Here is a 17837-nt window from a genome sequence, read left to right as displayed (position 1 = left end):
CGACCCCTCCACCCCGAGTGCTTTGCTGCCAGGACCTCCCTGGGCTGGTTTTCACTTCTCCGTCCTCAGTCAGTCAGAGGCTGCCTTCCTCCCACCGGATTCCCCAGCTCAACGCATTGCTCTTGCTCCCACCCCCACCCCCACCGCCCGTGTTTCCTTCTCCACAGCATCCGCCACTCTCACAAGTGGACACAGCCTTCCTGGGTCTTTGCTGATTCGTCTCTGTCTCTCCCCTTTGACCCAAGCCCCAGGAGCACCAGGAGAGGGCTGTTTCTGGCTGCAGCCCCGGAACACTGCCTGGGAGAGGTAGGGAAAGTCCTCCACAGAATTATTTTAATTGAGGGAGACAATATTAATCCCACATGAGACACCAGCAACCTAAAGCTCAGAGGGTGAAAGGACCCCGCACAAGGTCACAGAGCTGGGACCGGGCAGAGGCAGGATCTGAATCCAGGCCTGGCAGCCCAGGCCCAGGTTCTTTCCCGAAATGGCCTGGTTTGTTCACAGCAAACCTTTCCCCCACTTCCTTGCTATCAGCCTGGCTACTCGAAGCCACCTGTGCAGTCACCTGGGCCTTCTATCGGTGTTTCCTCCTCTATCTGCAGTGGGAGGCCCCATGGCCTTGGGTCCTGGGGGACCTGATGTTCTGTCACCTGTTGTGGGAACAGGGCCCAGCCCGGCCCCTCCCTCCGGCCTCTGCCCTTTATTAGAGACCTGGGTTTTGTCTCTTTCCCATCAGCTGAAAGCTCACGATGCTCCAGCTGCTGAGTTCCCTTCTCCTTGTGGCCCTTGGTAAGACCCCAGCCTGGGCCTGGGTTCGCTGGGCTGCATGGGCTGAGGAGGCCTTGACGTAGGGCTTCTGCCCTGGGCCCCCACCCAAGGCGGGGTTCCACAGGCGGGAGTCTCAGGTTGTACCTGGGCGTGATTGTGGCCTTGCAGCAGGGACTGGGGCTGCGGCAGCTGGAGGTGGAGCAGGCTGGGAGACAGACTGGGAGCACCCTGGGCTGCAGAGGGGACTCACGGGGCAGTGAGCCCAGGCTCAAGGTCAGGTCTTCGAGCTCTACAGTTAGACCCTTGGCTGGGAGTGTCCACTCCAACTCTCCTCTCACACTCCCTCTTCCAGCTCCACGACCAGGGCCTCTCCTCCCCCAAGTCTCTACCCTATTGCAGTCCAGCTCAAGGCCACCTCATCCAATTGGCCTCCCTTGATGAACGCTAATTGTAACAGTGAAGTTTATCGAGCATTTACTATATGCCAGGCAGAATGACGCCAGGTTTTTCTTCATTTAGCTCATTTAATTCTCATCACAGCCCCATGAGGTCAATACAATTATTTCACAGATGAGGAAACTGATCCTCAAGTTGTTACTCCTCAATCAAGTGGTGGGCTGCCCCTGAGCCAGGCAGGCTTCTATCAAAGCTGCCACTCTCTGTGACAGTGGCTTCGACTTCTGAGGGCTCAGCTCACCATAGGCACTGTTCAGTCTTCCCTTTGCAGGAGGCCCTGGGCTCCTGGGACTCTGCAACACCCGTCCTGGTCCGAATGCCCATTCAGACGTGGCGCTGCAGCTCAGAGAGGGAAGGAGCTTGTACAGGGTCACACAGCCAGCTTGAGGCACAGCTAGGACTGGGACACTGACCTTCTGGGGACCTCTGGGCAGCTGTTCCCCCTCTTTCCTCCAGCCTCGGGCTGCGGGAAGCCCTTCTACAGCCCCTTGGGCCGTGTGGTTAATGGTGAGGATGCAGTTCCCTACAGCTGGCCCTGGCAGGTAAGAGCGATACCAGCTACTCTCATGCCCTCCAGGGGCCCTGGCTCCAAGGTCTGATGGCCCAGAAAGGGTGAGCTTCCTTTCCATATCCCACTTCCGCTTCCGCAGGCCTGGAAATCCCTGGACAGTGCACTTCCCCTGGAGGCTCTGCTCATTCAGCCTATGGCCTGAGCTGAGCTGTTGTAAATGGAAAAGTGGAATTTGTGAGGGCCAGGGATTTAGCTCATTGGCACTGCATCTGTCTGGCAAGCATAAGATCCTGAGCTCCAACCCTGGAATTGCCAAAAAAGGCAAAAAAAAAAGAGGAATCTGTTGATAGTTTGGTGCTTGTGGGCTCGGCACAGTAACAGTGGAACTGCAAGGAGGAAGTTTTGCGGGGGGGGGTCACTTCTGGATTCCACAATTGTACAACAGGGGTGAAAGTACCTAGAATAAGGAGATTATGGTTTGCTTGTTTTCTTGGTGTTGGGGATTGAACGTAGGACCAGTGGCATGCTGGGGAAGCACTCAGACACTGAGCTACATCCTTTTACCTCTCTAGCCCTTCCCTTGTAAAACGTTAAATTTTTATCCATTGATTTTTGGCCGTTTTCGTTTGTTTTTTTGGAACCAGTGATCAAACTCGGGACCTTGCACTTGTAAGGCAGGTGGCTGAACCACTGAGCTAAATCCTGGCCCTATTTTTGGTCTTTTGAGACAGGTTCTTGCTATATAGTTCAGGATGACCTTGAGCTCACTCTGTATTCCAGGCCTCAAACTTGCAATCACCCTGCCTCAGCCTTCCGAGTGCTGGGATTATGGACATTATACTAAGCAAAAAAATTTAAAAAAAATTTTTTTTCCCCACTAAATTGTCAAGGCTGGCCTGAAACTTTCAATCCTCCTGCCTCATCCTTCTGGGTTCCTGAGATTACAGGCACATACCTATTGGGAAGGGGATTTGTGGGGCAAACTGAGGGAAGCCCAGAGAGCCAACCTCACTGTGCCATCACACGCAGCATCCCCTAGCCACCTGGCTATTTAAATTTAATTTCAGCGAAGTGATGTTAAAATTCAGTTCTTCCGTGCCAGCCACATTTCAGATCCTCAGTAGCCTCATGAGGGTGGTAGCTATGAGAGATAGAAAAGACCTAACACATTTCTTCACGACGTAGGTTCTCCTGGGTGGAAGCTCAGGCCCCTGTGCAAGGACCGCAGGGTAAACATTGCAGGGTTTGCTGGCCACATGGCATCTGGAACAGTGACTTACGCTGTCACCGTGTCCTGAAAGCAGCCACAGGCAATGGGGAAAGGAATGAGCATGAATCTGCTCCAAAAAAGTCTTCACGTACAAACTTAGGGACTTAGCAAAACCCTGTGTCAAAATGTACATAAGGGGCTGAGAGTGTAGCTCAACACAAAGGCTGTGTTTTTAGTCCCCAGAATAGGAAGAAATTAAAACCAAACAAAAAACACCAACCATGGGGAGACTTGGCCCACAGGTGATATTTGCCAATCCTTGGTCTAGAGGGAGCTTTTAGAAATCCAGTGTGTGGGGAACAAGGAGAGAGACTGAGGACTTTGGATGACTGCTTTAGCTGATCCAAGAGGCCGTACAAGACCTGAGGCTCAGAAGAACAGGACCGGCTGACAGAATGAATACCTTCGGGCTCTCAAGAGAAAGGCTGGGGACACCCCAGAGGGAAGAGCATTGGAGTCCACCAGAGAGGTCACAGAGCCTAGGGTGGGGAGGCTTTCGCAAAGCAGAATGTCATCCCAGTGGAAAACAGGACCGCCACAAGCAGTTACCTAGGTTATGCTGCTCTTTTCTGTCAACAGTGCCCTCTAGAGTTGTGCAGTGTATAATATACAAACACAAGGCTGTCCACCCTTACTGTGGGGCCCAGGACACTCAGGCCCTTTCCTACTTGGCCACCAGGTCTCCCTGCAGTATGAGAAGAATGGAGCCTTCTACCACACCTGTGGTGGCACCCTCATTGCCCCTGACTGGGTCCTGACCGCAGCCCACTGTATCTCGTGAGTTCTGTCCCCTGTCCCTGTGCTCTCCCATCTGCTGTCCCTAATGAGACATGGGCAGCTGGACCAGTGGGTGAACAGAGCAGAGGAGGGAGGATCCTTACAGGCCCAGACCAAGCTGGCCTCCACCCGCAGGGACTCCCGGACCTACCAGGTGGTGCTGGGCGAGTACAACCAGGCAGTGAAGGAGGGCCCCGAGCAGGTGATCCCTGTCAACGCTGGCGAACTCTTCGTGCACCCGCGATGGAAAAGCTACTGTGCGGCCTGTGGGTGAGTGGACTTGCAGGCCCTGGGCTCCTCCCCGTGTCCCTCCATGGCCAGAGACACTGGCCCACGTACCACAGCACACACCACCAAAGCTGAAACCACAGAGCATTTAGGGACCATGGGCACCAGACCCTCTCCTTACAGAGGGGTCAGTAGGCCCAGGGAGAAGCAGGAATTCCCCAGATCCCAGGACTCCTATGGCCCCTGCCCTCTGCAGCCGGTGCCCTCTGGTCCTAGTATCACAGGCAAGAGAAGGAGCACTGGACTCAGAGCCCACTCTCCAGTCACCTTTTCCAGGTAGCAGTTTTGTCATTTGTCACAAGGTGACCATGAATCAGAGCTTCCAGGGCAGCTGTGACAGTCAAGGGGCCCATCTTAAGCCCTCGTGTGCAGGCAGCATTGTGTGTCTGTGTGGCACAGGTTCTCTAGTGACAAAGTAGAACAGGGTGTAGACCTAACGTTCAGTGCAGCGGTGAGGGGCTGTGATGACCCAGACCCGGGATGAACACAGCGACACTCAGACCCCAGTGAAGGGACCTGAGTGATAAGCAGGCCGGTGAAGACAGAGAGCTGTGGTTCTCACAGTGGGCTCCTGGGGCGGCAGCATCGGGGCCACTCTGGGAACCTGTTAGAAATACGGATTCTCAGTTTTCAATCTGGACCCACAGCCTTGGAAAGGCTGGGCTAGGGCCCAGCAATTGCTGTGTGCCGAGCTCTCGTGTGACTCTCACTCAGCTGAAGGTGGGAACCTGGGGGCTCCCAGAGAGCCACCGTGAAAGCCAAGAGTCAGATGGGCAGGAGTGCTGGGGGCTTCTCACAGACGCTCGGCCCAGCCAGTGATTTCAGCACTCGGGGGGCTGAGGCAGGAGGACGGAAGTTTGAGCCTTGCCTGGGCAACTTAGTGATTTAGTGAGATCCTGTCTCAAAATAAAAAGTGAAAAATACCGGAGTGGGGGGCTGCTGGGATTGTAGCTCAGTGTGAAGACCCCAAATCCAATCCCCAATCCTGGAAGTGAAAGCCAGAAGTGCCCAGAGTTGGGGTATAGATCAGAGCCCAGGACTGGGAGCTGGTCAGGTGCAGGCCCAGGCCCCACGTGACTCTTCCCCTCTCCAGCAACGACATCGCCCTGGTCAAGCTCTCACGCAGTGCCCAGCTGGGGGACGCCGTCCAGCTCGCCTGCCTCCCTCCTGCGGGTTACATCTTGCCCCACGAGGCCCCCTGCTACATCAGCGGCTGGGGCCGTCTCTACAGTAGGTGCAAACCCCACTAGAGGCCACAGGGCCAGTGCCGAGAAGCCACACCTGGGGTGGAGGTTGAAGGCCACACCAGGTCTGACCCTTGGTGCACAAAGCACGCAGGACCGGATGGTTGCTCCTGGCCAGCAGAGCCGTGTGGTCTGAATCCCCACTCTGGGCCCCTCGGCTGTGTGCCAGATTTCCATGCTCAGTGTTCTCTGTCCCTTTAGCCGACGGGCCTCTCCCTGACAAGCTGCAGCAGGCCCTGCTGCCCGTGGTGGACCACAAGCACTGTTCCCGGTGGGACTGGTGGAGCTTCGCTGTGAGGAGGACCATGGTGTGTGCTGGCGGGGACATCCAGTCTGGCTGCAATGTGAGTCCACCCGTGCCGGGCCCTCTTCCCTCCTTCAGCCCAGGCCAGGTAGGACCTCAGGGAGGTGAGCACGGCACCCAGGCCTGGCAGGCACGACCCAGACTCCAGCTCCCGCTCACACGCTGACCAGACTGGGCCTAGTCACGGTCCCTCCCTGGGCCTCAGGTGTCTCCATCCGCAAGATAGGCTCCCGGCCACCGTAACCTCCAGTCACACCAACTCCGTGGCTTGGAGCTATAATTAAACTTTCAGAGGGCTAAGGATGTAGCTCAGTAGCAGAGCATTTATCTAGCACTGGGATTTAATCCCCAGCACTGCAGAAAAACAAAAGACAAAAAAGAAATTCAGAATACTCTCATTGTTCTACAAATATGAATAATGATATTGATAATTAACTGTGCTACAAACAACAGAACTGCCATTTCTTGAGTCCTTCCTCCCTACTAGGTGTTAAAATCCTTTGTCATCTCCTTTCGTTCCGGAGTAATCTCATGAGAGGGATTATTTTCTTTCCCCATCACAAATGATCACTCTGGTGCCCAGAATGTGCAACATAAGGCTTTCTTGAAATTTCTAAAATTCAGACCCAATTCCCCAAGCCCCCACACAGAACTCAGCCCCCTCACTCCTCTGACGCTTTCAGGGTGACTCTGGAGGACCCCTCAACTGCCCCACCGCGGAGGGCACCTGGGAGGTCCACGGTGTGACCAGCTTCGTTTCTGGCCTGGGCTGCAACACCCTGAAGAAGCCCACGGTGTTCACTCGCGTCTCGGCCTTCATTGACTGGATTAAGGAGGTGCGGTCGGGGGACCCAGGGAGGGTCGGGCCCCACAAGGGCACACTGTGCCAGGTGCCCCAGAGCACACTGCAGAAGGCAGGTGTTTTCTGCTGGCCACAAGGACCTGCATGGCCCCTCGGCAGAGCCGTGAGCCTTGGTGGCTGCACTTGCACAGTTTCTTAGTGGTTTGCGAAGTGTGTCCTTGGTCCAGCACTGCCGTATCATGCAGACCTGGGGCTGCCCACTGGTGACGGGGCGATAACCACGAAAGAGGGTGACATCCGTGAGAGGGAACGGTCAGGCCCGTGTGAGCACAGCCCTCATCTTCCCACCTGGTGACAGGCAGCCAGGACAACTAGTATTGTTCATGATAAGAGCAATGGCTGTAATTACAGACCACTCCAACCTGCGCCACACTAGTCATGGAGGTGCATGGCTATGGAGTCATGGAGGTGCTATGACCCTAGCATATGGGGTGATGGGGCGAGAGGACCACAGTTTGAGGCCAGTCTGTCCAATTTAGCAAGTCAAAAAAAATTTTTTAAAAAGATGGAGAGCTGGATTGTAGCTAAGCACACAAAGGCCCTAGGTATTCAGTCTCCAGGCTTGCAAAAGAAAAAATACAAAGGTTAAAAAAAAAGGGCTGGCTGTGAGGCATAGCTCAGGGTTGCAGCTGCCCTGGGTACCACAGAACAAAACAAAAGTGGCCCTAGGCTCTGTGGTGAGAGCCTAAGTTAATCGTTTCATCAGGAAACCAATGAGGAAGGCTGGGGGTTTAGCTCAGTGGCACTGTGACTGCCTCACAAATACAAAGTTCTGAGTTTGATCCCTGGTGCCAAAAACAAAACAATACAAAACCCATGAGGAAAATACTGTTCTTTTCCCTACTATAGAGGTAGGGAAACGAAGGCTCAGAGAGGTCAAGTCACCCTCCTAGGCTCACACAGCTAACGAGTGTCAGAGCTGAGAGCTGAGCCCAGTGCCCCCTCGCTCCAGAAGCTGTGTTCCTAACTGGACTATTCTGTCCCCTCAACCCTGCTTTTTTTCAGACCATAGCAAGCCACTAGAGCCATGGCGAGCTGGCAGTGCCAATCCCACATCCTGCGTGAAGAATAAAGGTCACTCAGAAAGCCCGAGCCTCTCTTCATTGCCGAACCCCTTTCCCGCTGATCTCTAGCCCTTTGTCCTGTGTGTGCCAGAGCAGGGTACGGTCTGAAGGCTGTCACTTCTGTCCCTCACACACCCTTCCCTTTGTACCCCTTGGCGTCCTCCTTCCCCCAAGGATGGACCTGGGTAACCTGCCTCAGTGTCCTCAGTGTCCTCCCAGCTCCAGCAGCTCCGACAGGATGGGCAACTTAGCTGTCACTGCCCCCTCCACTCCAGACCTGGCATCTGTGGCCACCTCTCTGGAAAAGTGGCGGAGATCGGGGAGCAAGTTGGGCCTGTATTACCGTCTTAACCTCTCCAAGCCCCAGGGAGTGGTAACTTTGCCAGCTCGTGATTTCTGTAAGATCTTGGATCTGAAGTGCAGAGATGAGACTCCACCCAGCTATCCCAGATGAAGAGGAGGGGGCGATGAGGCATAGAGAAAAGAAGAGTTCCCATGCTGACCAACCTCCTGGTTGCCTGGGACTGAGGAGATCCCAGGACGCAGGAGCTTTGGTGTAAAAACTGAGGAAACCTCAGGAAAACTGGGTGGAGTTGGTCACCATCATAGGCAGCCACTCACAAACCAGTGTAGGCACAAAAATGTGCACAAAAGCTGCCCCTGCTGGCTTCTCTGGAGCAGGAGAAGTGGAGCTGTGGTGGTTTCTTCATTCCATAAATGTTCATTCCTTTTCTGGAAGATAGCTCAGAGACGGAGGAATACGTGGTTCTTGCCCTGAAGTAGTTCATATTTAAACAGAAATGAGCAGCTCAGAGCTGTGCATTAAGCACATGCTAGCAGCCTGCCCTGTGTTGGGTTCTGGGCTGGAGGACAGAGGTGAGTCAGAGGGCAGGGAGAGCCCTGGTCACTGTGGACAGTGCCATACCCCTGGCCTTGGCCCAGCGAGCTGTGGTTGGGGTCTGAAAGATCCCTGCTGAACAGAAAAAAGGCAACATCCAAACACCTGAATTTCTCTCTTCATGTTTCTTGTAATGCCATGAAGAAGACTTAGTCCCAGAATGGACATGCATTAAGGTTTTTCTCCCCCATTTTTTTTTTGGTATTGGGGATCAAACTTGGGACCTTGGGCTTGCAAGGCAGGCGGTGGCGCCACTGAGCTAAATCCCAGGCCTTGCGTAGAGATTTTTAAAAATATTAATGCTCTGTTAATATTCACTCCCTTTGAAAAATTAGGCTCTCAGTGTTTGTTTTTTTTGTGTGTTGCTGTCCCTCAGCCCTACATGATAGGGAGGTGCTCAACCACTGAGCTGTACCCCGAACCCCTACTTTCAATTTTGGAAAATCACTATACAATACACAAAGAGTAGGGTTGCAAACACCTATTTGAGTGTCTTTCATACAGAATTAAATTTCCTATTTTTGTTTCATATTTAAAAAAAACACCTCCAGTTCAGGTGCAGGCCGCTGGGCCCTCTTCTCAGAGGCTTCCCCCTTGGGTACCAGATGTTCACCAATCATTACCACTTTCCTTTGGGGAGCTAACCGGATCGCGCTTGCCCCTCCCCTTAAAGTCTGGCCACATTGCTTGCTCTGGCCAGGATGAAGATCTGTGATTCAGAGTGTCTTCGTTCCTTTCCTCATCACGGAGATACAATATCCAATACCCACAACTTTTTATTTTGGTACTGGGAATTGAACTCGGGTCCTTGTGCTTGCGAGGCAGGCCACTGAACCGCTGAGCTAAATCCCGGCCTAATGCCCACAAGTTAAAGGAGAGGTTCATTTGAGCTCCCAGTTAATAGAGGTGCCAGTCCATAGTCTGCTGGATCCGAAGCAGGGACAGCATGGCAGAGAAGCGCTGTTCACGTCATGGCAGACAGGAATCAGAGTCGAGGGAGGAACCAGTCAAGGGAGATGCACCCCTCCAGGCCATGCCCCCTGTGATCTCCAGAGCAGAAGCCCCTTCTAACCGCAGGTCGGCTGTTAATCCAATCACCTTTCAGAAGCCTCATCTCTGAGCACGTAAGGCTCTGGGGGGACCTCCAGATACAAACGGCAACATGGGGTGACTTGCCAAGCTCTTCTTCCCTCCACCATGGCACCCGTTACCTAATGACCAGACTGCTTCCAGAGTGGAGAAGTCTCTCATCAGTGCCTGATGGGCACACGGCGCAATCGTGAAATAAATTCTATCATCATAAGCCACTAAGCTTTGGGTGTTGTTACAGCAGCATGGACCTACCCTATACTGACTGATAAAATGAACTTGGTGTTTATTCTCCTACTCCATTCCATTGTCTTATTTTCCTCACATGTAAATGTCCGTATATGATATGCTGCATTGTTTTGGTTTTTTAAAATACATGCTCAGGTGCTGAGAATATAGCTCAGTGGTAGACCACTTGCCAGGCTTGTCCGAAGCCCTGGGTTCCATCCCCAGAACTGTAAATAAATTAACTCATTGGGTAACAGAGAGCCGCACGGTGTTATGGATTGACCTGCAATGTGCTTCTTTCATTGAACTTTGGGTTTCTGAGGTGCAGCCATATTCCTTTACCCATCTCCTTTGCATAACATTATCTGCCCCCCTCCACTGATGACATTTAGAGCAGGGCCAATTCTTAATGATTAGAAACAGTGCTTCCACGGACATCTTAGGATGCATCTCCAGGTGCAGATGTGTGAGGATCTCTCTCGGGCATATTCTAAGGAATGGGATGCTGAGTGGGAGGGTGGACTGGCTTTCAACTGCCATTTACCATTTACTGCCAATCATTTACCTAACCATCCTGCAAAACGATTCTACCAACAATGCTCAACGCCCCACCACATTCCCCTTCACCCCCCACGAGCCCCACATTACAAACCGCCCCAACTTTTTCTTATACAACTTCCTGGGATCTCAACCCCGACCAAGCTCTCCTTCCCCCGTCATCCCCAGCTCTTACAAAACCCAACGGGGAGAGGAAGGGCTTGAGTCAAGCATCCTGGGGTTCAGGGAAGGATCAGAGGAGGTCCTGCATCCCCAGGGACATTCGTCACTTTATTGCATCAGAGGACAGTGTCTTGTGTCACTGCGAAGCTGCCTGGGCTGAGTGTCCACCCCCAGCTGAAGGTCAGGGAGTGGCCCCTGGATCCTTCTCCAAAACAGCTTCAGAATAAAGGCAGTGAGATGTGTGCGACCCCATGCTGCGGCTGAACGGTTTCTTCCAACCCTCATCCACCACCCCAGGGAACTCTAATAGCCTCAGGGGAGGATAGGAACGGCTATGATTCCCTTCTCACCACGCAAGGCAGCACAGAGTCAGGAAAACTTACCAACAATTTGATAAATAGTTCCATCTTTCTTTTCTTAAATCAAATCTTCAGTCAATAACTTAATTTTTTGAGTAAGGAGTAAAGTATCAGTGCCAGTTAACTGTTTCTACACTTGATCTTAGCCAAAAGGCTGAGAAGCGATAGCTTTTGGTTTTGAAATCACAAAAAACCAACCATCAACTCTTTGAAAACACACAATATCAGTGCTTTAGTTCTCTTTTAAAAGTTGAGGAGGCCTGGGGATTTAGCTCAGAGGTTCTGGCAGCCTGCCTCACAAGTTCAATCCCTGGTACAAAAAAAAAAAAAAAAAGTTGTCAAGGAGCCTGGAATGGTGGCACATGCCAATAATGTCAGCACTCAGTAGGCTGAGTCAGGAGGAGGATCCCTGAGCGTTTGATGCTAGTCTGGGCTACATAGTGAATTTAGGGCCAGTCTGAACTACACAGAAAGATCCTGTCTCAAAAAAAAGGGAGAAAAGAAAAATAGAGATTCTCAGAGGATGTTATAAAATAAGTATTTTCATACAAGGAGGACGGAAGCCCAAGCCCCAGATTTTAGTTATAGTACTTGTTGGCCATGTTGCATAACTGTTAGCCCTCAGTTTTCCCATCTATAAAAGAGGTACTTTTAATATTGACCTCACGGGCCGGGGATTTGGCTCAGTGGTTCCACTGCCTGCCTCGCAAGTGCAGGGGCCCAAGTTCCATCCCTGATACCAAAAAAAAAAAAAAAAAAATTGACCTCACATGATTATTAGGATTAAATGAATCATGAACATACTCAGTACACACCTGGCACCCCGAAGCCATAACCACAAAAGCAATCCAAAGCCTGCTGATTTGGAAGTAAAACTCTAACCTTCACACCAAAGGGCTGAAGACAGCCAGAGCCAGTGACATCGCTCAAACACACAAGGGGGACACAAAGCCCAGCCTACACCACTCTGGGCAGCGACATGCCTCGGGCCAGGGTGGAGGGCAAACTGTGTCACATACCCAGGTTCCAGGACCCCACAAATGTCCCTTTTGAATTCTCCTCCTACTGACCAGTGCCCTGAACAGTGGCAGTTTCATCATCCAAGGAACACTGGTGGTATCTGCAGACACCTTTGGCTGTCATGTCTGGGGGGACGTTACTAGCAATGAGAGGGTAGAGACTAGGGATGCCGCCGAACATCCTCCTGTGCCCGGGACAAGCCCCAAACAATTGTCTTGTCCATGATGGTAAGAGTGTCACATTGACAAACCCATACTAGCCCCATTGGATTCGTGACGCCTCAGCCACCTGCCAACAAGCCCTGAAACGAACATTTCCTAGGTACCTGCCAGCTCAGTCCTGGACCTCCTCACTGAATCCTAGAGCACTGTAGCAGGGAGAAACTGGTGCAGGCTGGCAACTTCCTGCACACAGGACTTCCTGACCTCTGCAGACAAACAGAAATGTTTTCAGAGAGTTTGGGAAACACTGAATTTGTGCAGACACTGTGACCCCTGTTAGGACTACTAACACCTGTGTCAATATGTTTGCTTTTGTTTTGTGCAGCGTTAGGGATTGAGCCCAGGGCTTCACACTGAGCTACATCTCCAGACTATTTTTAATTTTTATTTATTTTTTTGAGGTAGGGTCTTCCTATATAGTTCAGGCTGGCCTTGAATTTACTATTCAGCCCAGGCTGGCCTCGTGCTCCTGGCCATCCTTCTACCTCAGCCTCCCAAGTGTTGGAGTTACAAGTGTGTGCCACCACACCAAGCTTTTTTAAAAAAAATTTTATTAATTTGGTAACAGGGATCAAACTCGGGCCCTTGTGCTTTTGAGGCAGGTGACAGACCACTGAACCAAATCCCCACCTCTCCAGCTTTATTTTTATTTAATTTGTTTTTGTTTTGTTTTGTTTTGTTGAGACAGGGTCTCACTACATAGTTGAGACTGACCTGGAACTCACTATGTAGGCCAGGCTGGTCTTGAATTCACAGTGATCCTCCTGCCTCAGCCTCCCAAGTGCTGGGATTACAGGCGTGCGCCACCATGCCTGGCCCAGCTTTATTTTTAAATTTGAGATTGGGTCTTGCTGCTAAATTGCTCAGACTAGGCTTGAATTAATGGTCCTCCTGCCTCCGTCTCCCAGAGTGCTGGGATCGCCAGCATTAGCCACAACTCCCAGATACCAATGTTCATTTTAACTACTCAAGAGTACAAAAACCCAACCTAGAGTTAATAAAGGGCCTAATTCACTCATCTGGAAGTTCACTGCCCCAAACACTCACATTCTTGTGCCTTTGTCCTGTGTATCTGTGGTTCTGTGATCTACTAAAGTTTCATTCAAATATTACTTCTTTCACTTGGCTATGTTTTCTCTTCTGTTTTTAATGTTTAAAAAAAGGAAAAAATTTTATTGGTATTTCAAATTGTCAATTTTATTTAATCTTTCAGTGAATCAAATCTTTGACTCATTGGGCCAGGGATTTGGCTCAGTCGTTCCACCACCTGCCTCCCAAGTGCAAGGGGCCAAGTTTGATCCCCAGTACCAAAAAAAAAAAAAAGAACCCCACAAAACAAAGAACTTAAACTCACTGATTCTTTGTATTGTTTTCTTAGTCTCCAGTGCATTAATTTCTGTTTTGATCTTTATAACTTCCTTCCTAGTATGAGTTTTGGTCTTGACTTACTCTCCTTTTTCTAGAAGCTTGAGGTTCAATGTTAGGTTGTTTATTTGAGCTCGCTGTTTTTCTGATATGGGAATTCACCATATCATATTCTGATATGGGAATTTCCTTCCTAGGACTGTTTTCATTGTGCCCCATAAGTTCTGCTATGTTGTATTGCCATTATCATTTAACTGTAAAAACTATCTAATTTCTTCTTTAACTTCATCTGTGACACATTGGTTGTTCTGGAGGGTGTTATTTGATTTCCATTTGTTTATGAAGTTCTTGTGGTTTCTTTTGCCATTGATTTCCAATTTCATCGCACTATGATCTGATAATATGCATGGGATAATTTATTCCTTTGCATTTACTTAAGCATGTTCTATGAGCTAGGATGTGCTCTATTTTGAAGAACGTCCCGTGTGCAGCTGAGAAGAACATGTACTCTGATGTTGTGGGGAGGAACACTGTAGACATCTAAGTCCATTTGTTCAAAAGTTTGGTTTGGTTCTGATATTTGTTTGTTGATTTTTTTGTCTAGCTGATCTGTCTATTTGTGACAGTGGGGCATTGAGGTCCCCCAGTACAATTGTATTCATGATTAGCTGATTTTTCATGTCCATTACTATTTGTTTTATATAGCTGGGTGTGCTGGTATTTGGTTCATATATATTTATGATTGTTATCTCTTCTTCTCGGATTGTTTCCTTTACAAGGATGTAGTGACCTTCTTTCTCTCTTAATCAGTCTTGGCTTAAAAATGTACTTTGTCTGCAAATAGAATAAGTTATCCTTGCTTTTTCTGGGTTCCTGTCACATGGATTACTATTTTCTATCCTTTGTCTTTCAGTCTATGAACTTTTTTTTTTTTTTTTTTTTTTTTGGTACTGGGGATTGAACTCAGGTCCTTGTGCTTGCAAGGCAGGCGCTGGAAGCACTGAGCTAAATCCCCAGCCCCTATGAACTTCTTTTTGAATTAAATGTGTTTCTCATGTGCAGCATTTTGTTGGATCTTGCTTCTTTTTTTTTGTACTGGGGATTGAACTCAGTACCTTGTGCTTGCGAGGCAGGTGGCAGCAGCACTGAGCTAAATCCCCAGCCCTGGATTTTGCTTCTTGATCCATTCTGTTGGTCTGTTTCTTTTGATTGGTGAATTGAGATGATTAAAATTGACAGTTATAACTGATGTATTGACTTATCCTTGTCATGTTATTTTCCTGCTATTGGTTGCCTTCCCCCCTCTTTTTAATTGCTTGCCTTGCCTGGTGGATTCATTCTATCAGAATTCATGGAGTTTTAGTCCTTGTTATCTCTTTCTAGAATGTCCTACAGAATATTTTGGAGTGCTAGTATGATGGTCATGAATTTTTTTCTTTGTTATGGAAGTATCTTATCAATTTTGAAAGATAAGAGCTGAAAAAAAAAGAAAGATAAGGGCTGGGGATTTAGCTCAGTGGTTCCACTGCCTGCCTCACAAGATCAAGGTCCCGAGTTTGATCCTTGGTACCAAAAAAAACAAAACAAAACAAAAAAAAAACACAAAAAAAAAGATTACTAAAATTTTGAAAGATAGTTTCCCAAGGTACATCAATCTGGGTTGGGGGTTGTTTTCTTTTAGGGTTTGAAATACTTCACTCCAAGCTTTCCTTGACTTGAGGGTTTGTGCTGGGATTCTGATGGACTTTCCTTTATAGGTGATTTATTTCTTTTCTATAACAGCTTGTAATAGTCTGTTCTTGTGTTGAATTTCTGGAATCTTACTGTTATATGCCTTGGTGAAGATTTTTGGATCATGGCTAATTGACGTTCTATATGCCTCACTTATCTGCATGTCAAATACTTTTTCCTTGCTTGGGAGGTTTTCTGCCATTACTTCTGTGAACATGTTTTTTTTATGTCATTTGTGCTAGCTACTGCTTTTTCATTGATTCTGATTAAATTTATGTTATTCTCCTGCATCATTTAGCAGCTGTTGTGTCAATTTTTCGTAGTTCCTTGCTTTTTTTTTTTTTTTTTTTTTTGGTACCAGTGATTGAACTCGGGACCTTGTGCTTGCAAAGCAGGTGGTGGAACCACTGAATGAAGTCCCTGTCCCTGTCCCTTAATCTTTTAAACTTATTTTTATTTTCATTTTGGTGCTGGGGATTGAACTCAGGACCTTGTGCTTGTGAGGCAGGTGGTAGAACCACTGAGCTAAATCCCTCGTGATCTTTTAAAAAATATTACTTCTCATGATCACTAATCACAATCCTGTCTTCTACATCTGATACTCTGTTCTCACATTGGCTCATTCTGCTGTATATACTTTCAATGAAAATTTTAATCTCCTGGATATCTGTTGAATTTGTTTCATGGATTCCATTTCTTTCTATGGTGAGTGTTCATAGTTTCCATCATTTTCCTAAGCTCCTTCATTTTTTTCTATCTATATCTGCTCTAGAGTCACTAATCATGTCTTTCATTATGGTCACCATCTCTGTAGTTATGTGATAAACTATTTCTGATTTGATTTATTCTAGCACCTCATTCATCTGCTTTATTACTTCCACTGCTACCACTTTAGAGAGTCCAGGTGGGTGGGTTTCAAACTGTTCCACCTCATTGCCCTTGGGTTTGCCTTTGGTGAGCTGGAAGTTTGGGATTGCATCTTCCTTAAGTGTCTACTATTTTCTTCTTTTTAAAATTTAATTCTTAGGTTGCTCTTTGCAAATTGCTATGGCAAGTAGCTTTATTGTGAGTATTTGGAACCCTTAGGAAATGACTACTTCTCAGAGATGTATTCCAGGTATAGCTGGCTTTTGGATTTTGAGTCTGTGGCAAGATCCTACCCCTTCAGTTTATTGGGATGAGAAGTTGCTGCCTATTTGGCCTAGCCCCTAGTTCTTTGGCATTGGCTTATAGTATTGTTTGTGACTCTAGGCAATCTCAGACTTGGCATATCAGGAAGAACAACAGATTAGAACAATTATGTCACTTTGCCTAAAGGAATACAATTAGCAATAACAATGATATCAGCAATAACAGCCTAGAAAATGACAAACAGTGGTAACTATTAATTTGCCACATTTAACTGTATGAACTAGATTTGTGCTTGTATAACAAAATGTAAAATGAACCGGAAAATTCTATATAGTAAATATGCCCTCAATATGGTGATTTTACCCTCAGGGAAGAAAATTTAAAAGTGGTTGGGGGGAAAATAGAGAAATAGGAAAGGGGGAAGAGATTAGAAGCAAAGCTGGAGAACAAAGGAAGATTATGAAAACTTTTGGAAGCTGATGAAGAAGACTGGAGGTGAAGAAAAAAGAAATAAAAATAAGAATAGAATAGAATGAAAATAACAAAAAAACTTGAAACAATGTTCACACTAATATAAAAATAAGACAAAACATCAATAGAGGAAGCAAAACAAACCAAATCAAACAGGCTGGGCATGAATTCACTTTTTGGTTTTGGCCAGCCTTGAACTCATGGTGATCTTTTTGCCACAGTTTCCCAAGTGCTAGTGATAGGGAAAACTTTTATAAATAGCAAAAAATAGCAAAAACCTATAAAGTGTGGTAGAATGGCTTCTGCCATCTTTAACAGCAGTTTGTTTTGTTTAGTTCAGAATTAACAGATGCTGACAGCATTAATTAAGGAATGAGACATTTGGTCTTACCCTGACATAACAGGGCACATCACGACCTTGAGCTCCAAAGAGACTGGAGCCCCATGATCATGAAAGGGTCAAGATGAAAAGGACCATTGCCGACATTTGCTCCCCTGAACCTAAACACCCCCCACTTCCTATGGGCTAGGATAGATAACTAGGCAAATTGTAAAGGTAAATTACCCTAATTTACTGTCTTGTGAGCATGATTTGTATATCAGCAATATCAACTATGAGAATGAAATGTAACCAGCCAAATGAAGTCAAGGCTGTAAAACCCTATAAAAGGAGGAGTTGTAACCCAGTGTGTCAATCCAGGCACTGATTTTATGTGTGATCGATCCTTTGTCAACAAACAAAACTTTTGTTATTTTACTTCCATTTGCACCTCTCTGTGAATGTCACTTGCCAATTCCTTCCATAACACTGGGATTGTAGGCATAAGCCACCATTCCACTTTCCTTTACAATTTTTAAAAGAAAATTAAGTATTGATACTGTGTTTCAAAAAGCAGATTGTTTATTTACTTATTTATTTGGTACCAGGGATAGGACTTGTGACCTTGCACTTATGAAGCAGGCAGCAGCACCATTGCACTAAATCCCCAGCCTGATTTTTTGTGATTTAAAAATTAAAAGGCTGGGGGGCTGGGGATTTAGCTCAGTGGTGCTGCTG

The 17837-nt window shown here is 47.9% G+C and overlaps 1 protein-coding gene and 1 non-coding gene across 2 annotated transcripts; one reads left to right on the top strand and one right to left on the bottom strand.

Annotated features, from left to right (window-relative positions):
- The first annotated feature begins 750 nt into the window (after positions 1-750).
- On the top strand, positions 751-7537 carry LOC104863530 (chymotrypsin-like elastase family member 3B). Its single transcript, XM_010626013.1, has 8 exons — positions 751-792; positions 1684-1769; positions 3688-3785; positions 3921-4055; positions 5167-5303; positions 5519-5661; positions 6305-6457; positions 7489-7537. Exons 1-8 carry the CDS (start codon positions 753-755, stop codon positions 7504-7506), a joined length of 810 nt encoding a protein of 269 aa, XP_010624315.1. The 5' UTR covers positions 751-752; the 3' UTR covers positions 7507-7537.
- A 3277-nt stretch (positions 7538-10814) lies between these two features.
- Positions 10815-11007, bottom strand: LOC117287448. Its single transcript, XR_004518753.1, has one exon. It is a non-coding gene; the product is annotated as a U2 spliceosomal RNA (small nuclear RNA).
- Between the last annotated feature and the right edge of the window lie 6830 nt (positions 11008-17837).

The sequence above is a fragment of the Fukomys damarensis genome, unplaced genomic scaffold (assembly GCF_012274545.1).
Source record: "Fukomys damarensis isolate Sample0158 unplaced genomic scaffold, DMR_v1.0_HiC HiC_scaffold_23, whole genome shotgun sequence".
Classification (NCBI taxonomy): Eukaryota; Metazoa; Chordata; class Mammalia; order Rodentia; family Bathyergidae; genus Fukomys; species Fukomys damarensis.
Note: the sequence above shows the minus strand (reverse complement) of the source record. Positions and strands in the feature narration are given on the sequence as shown.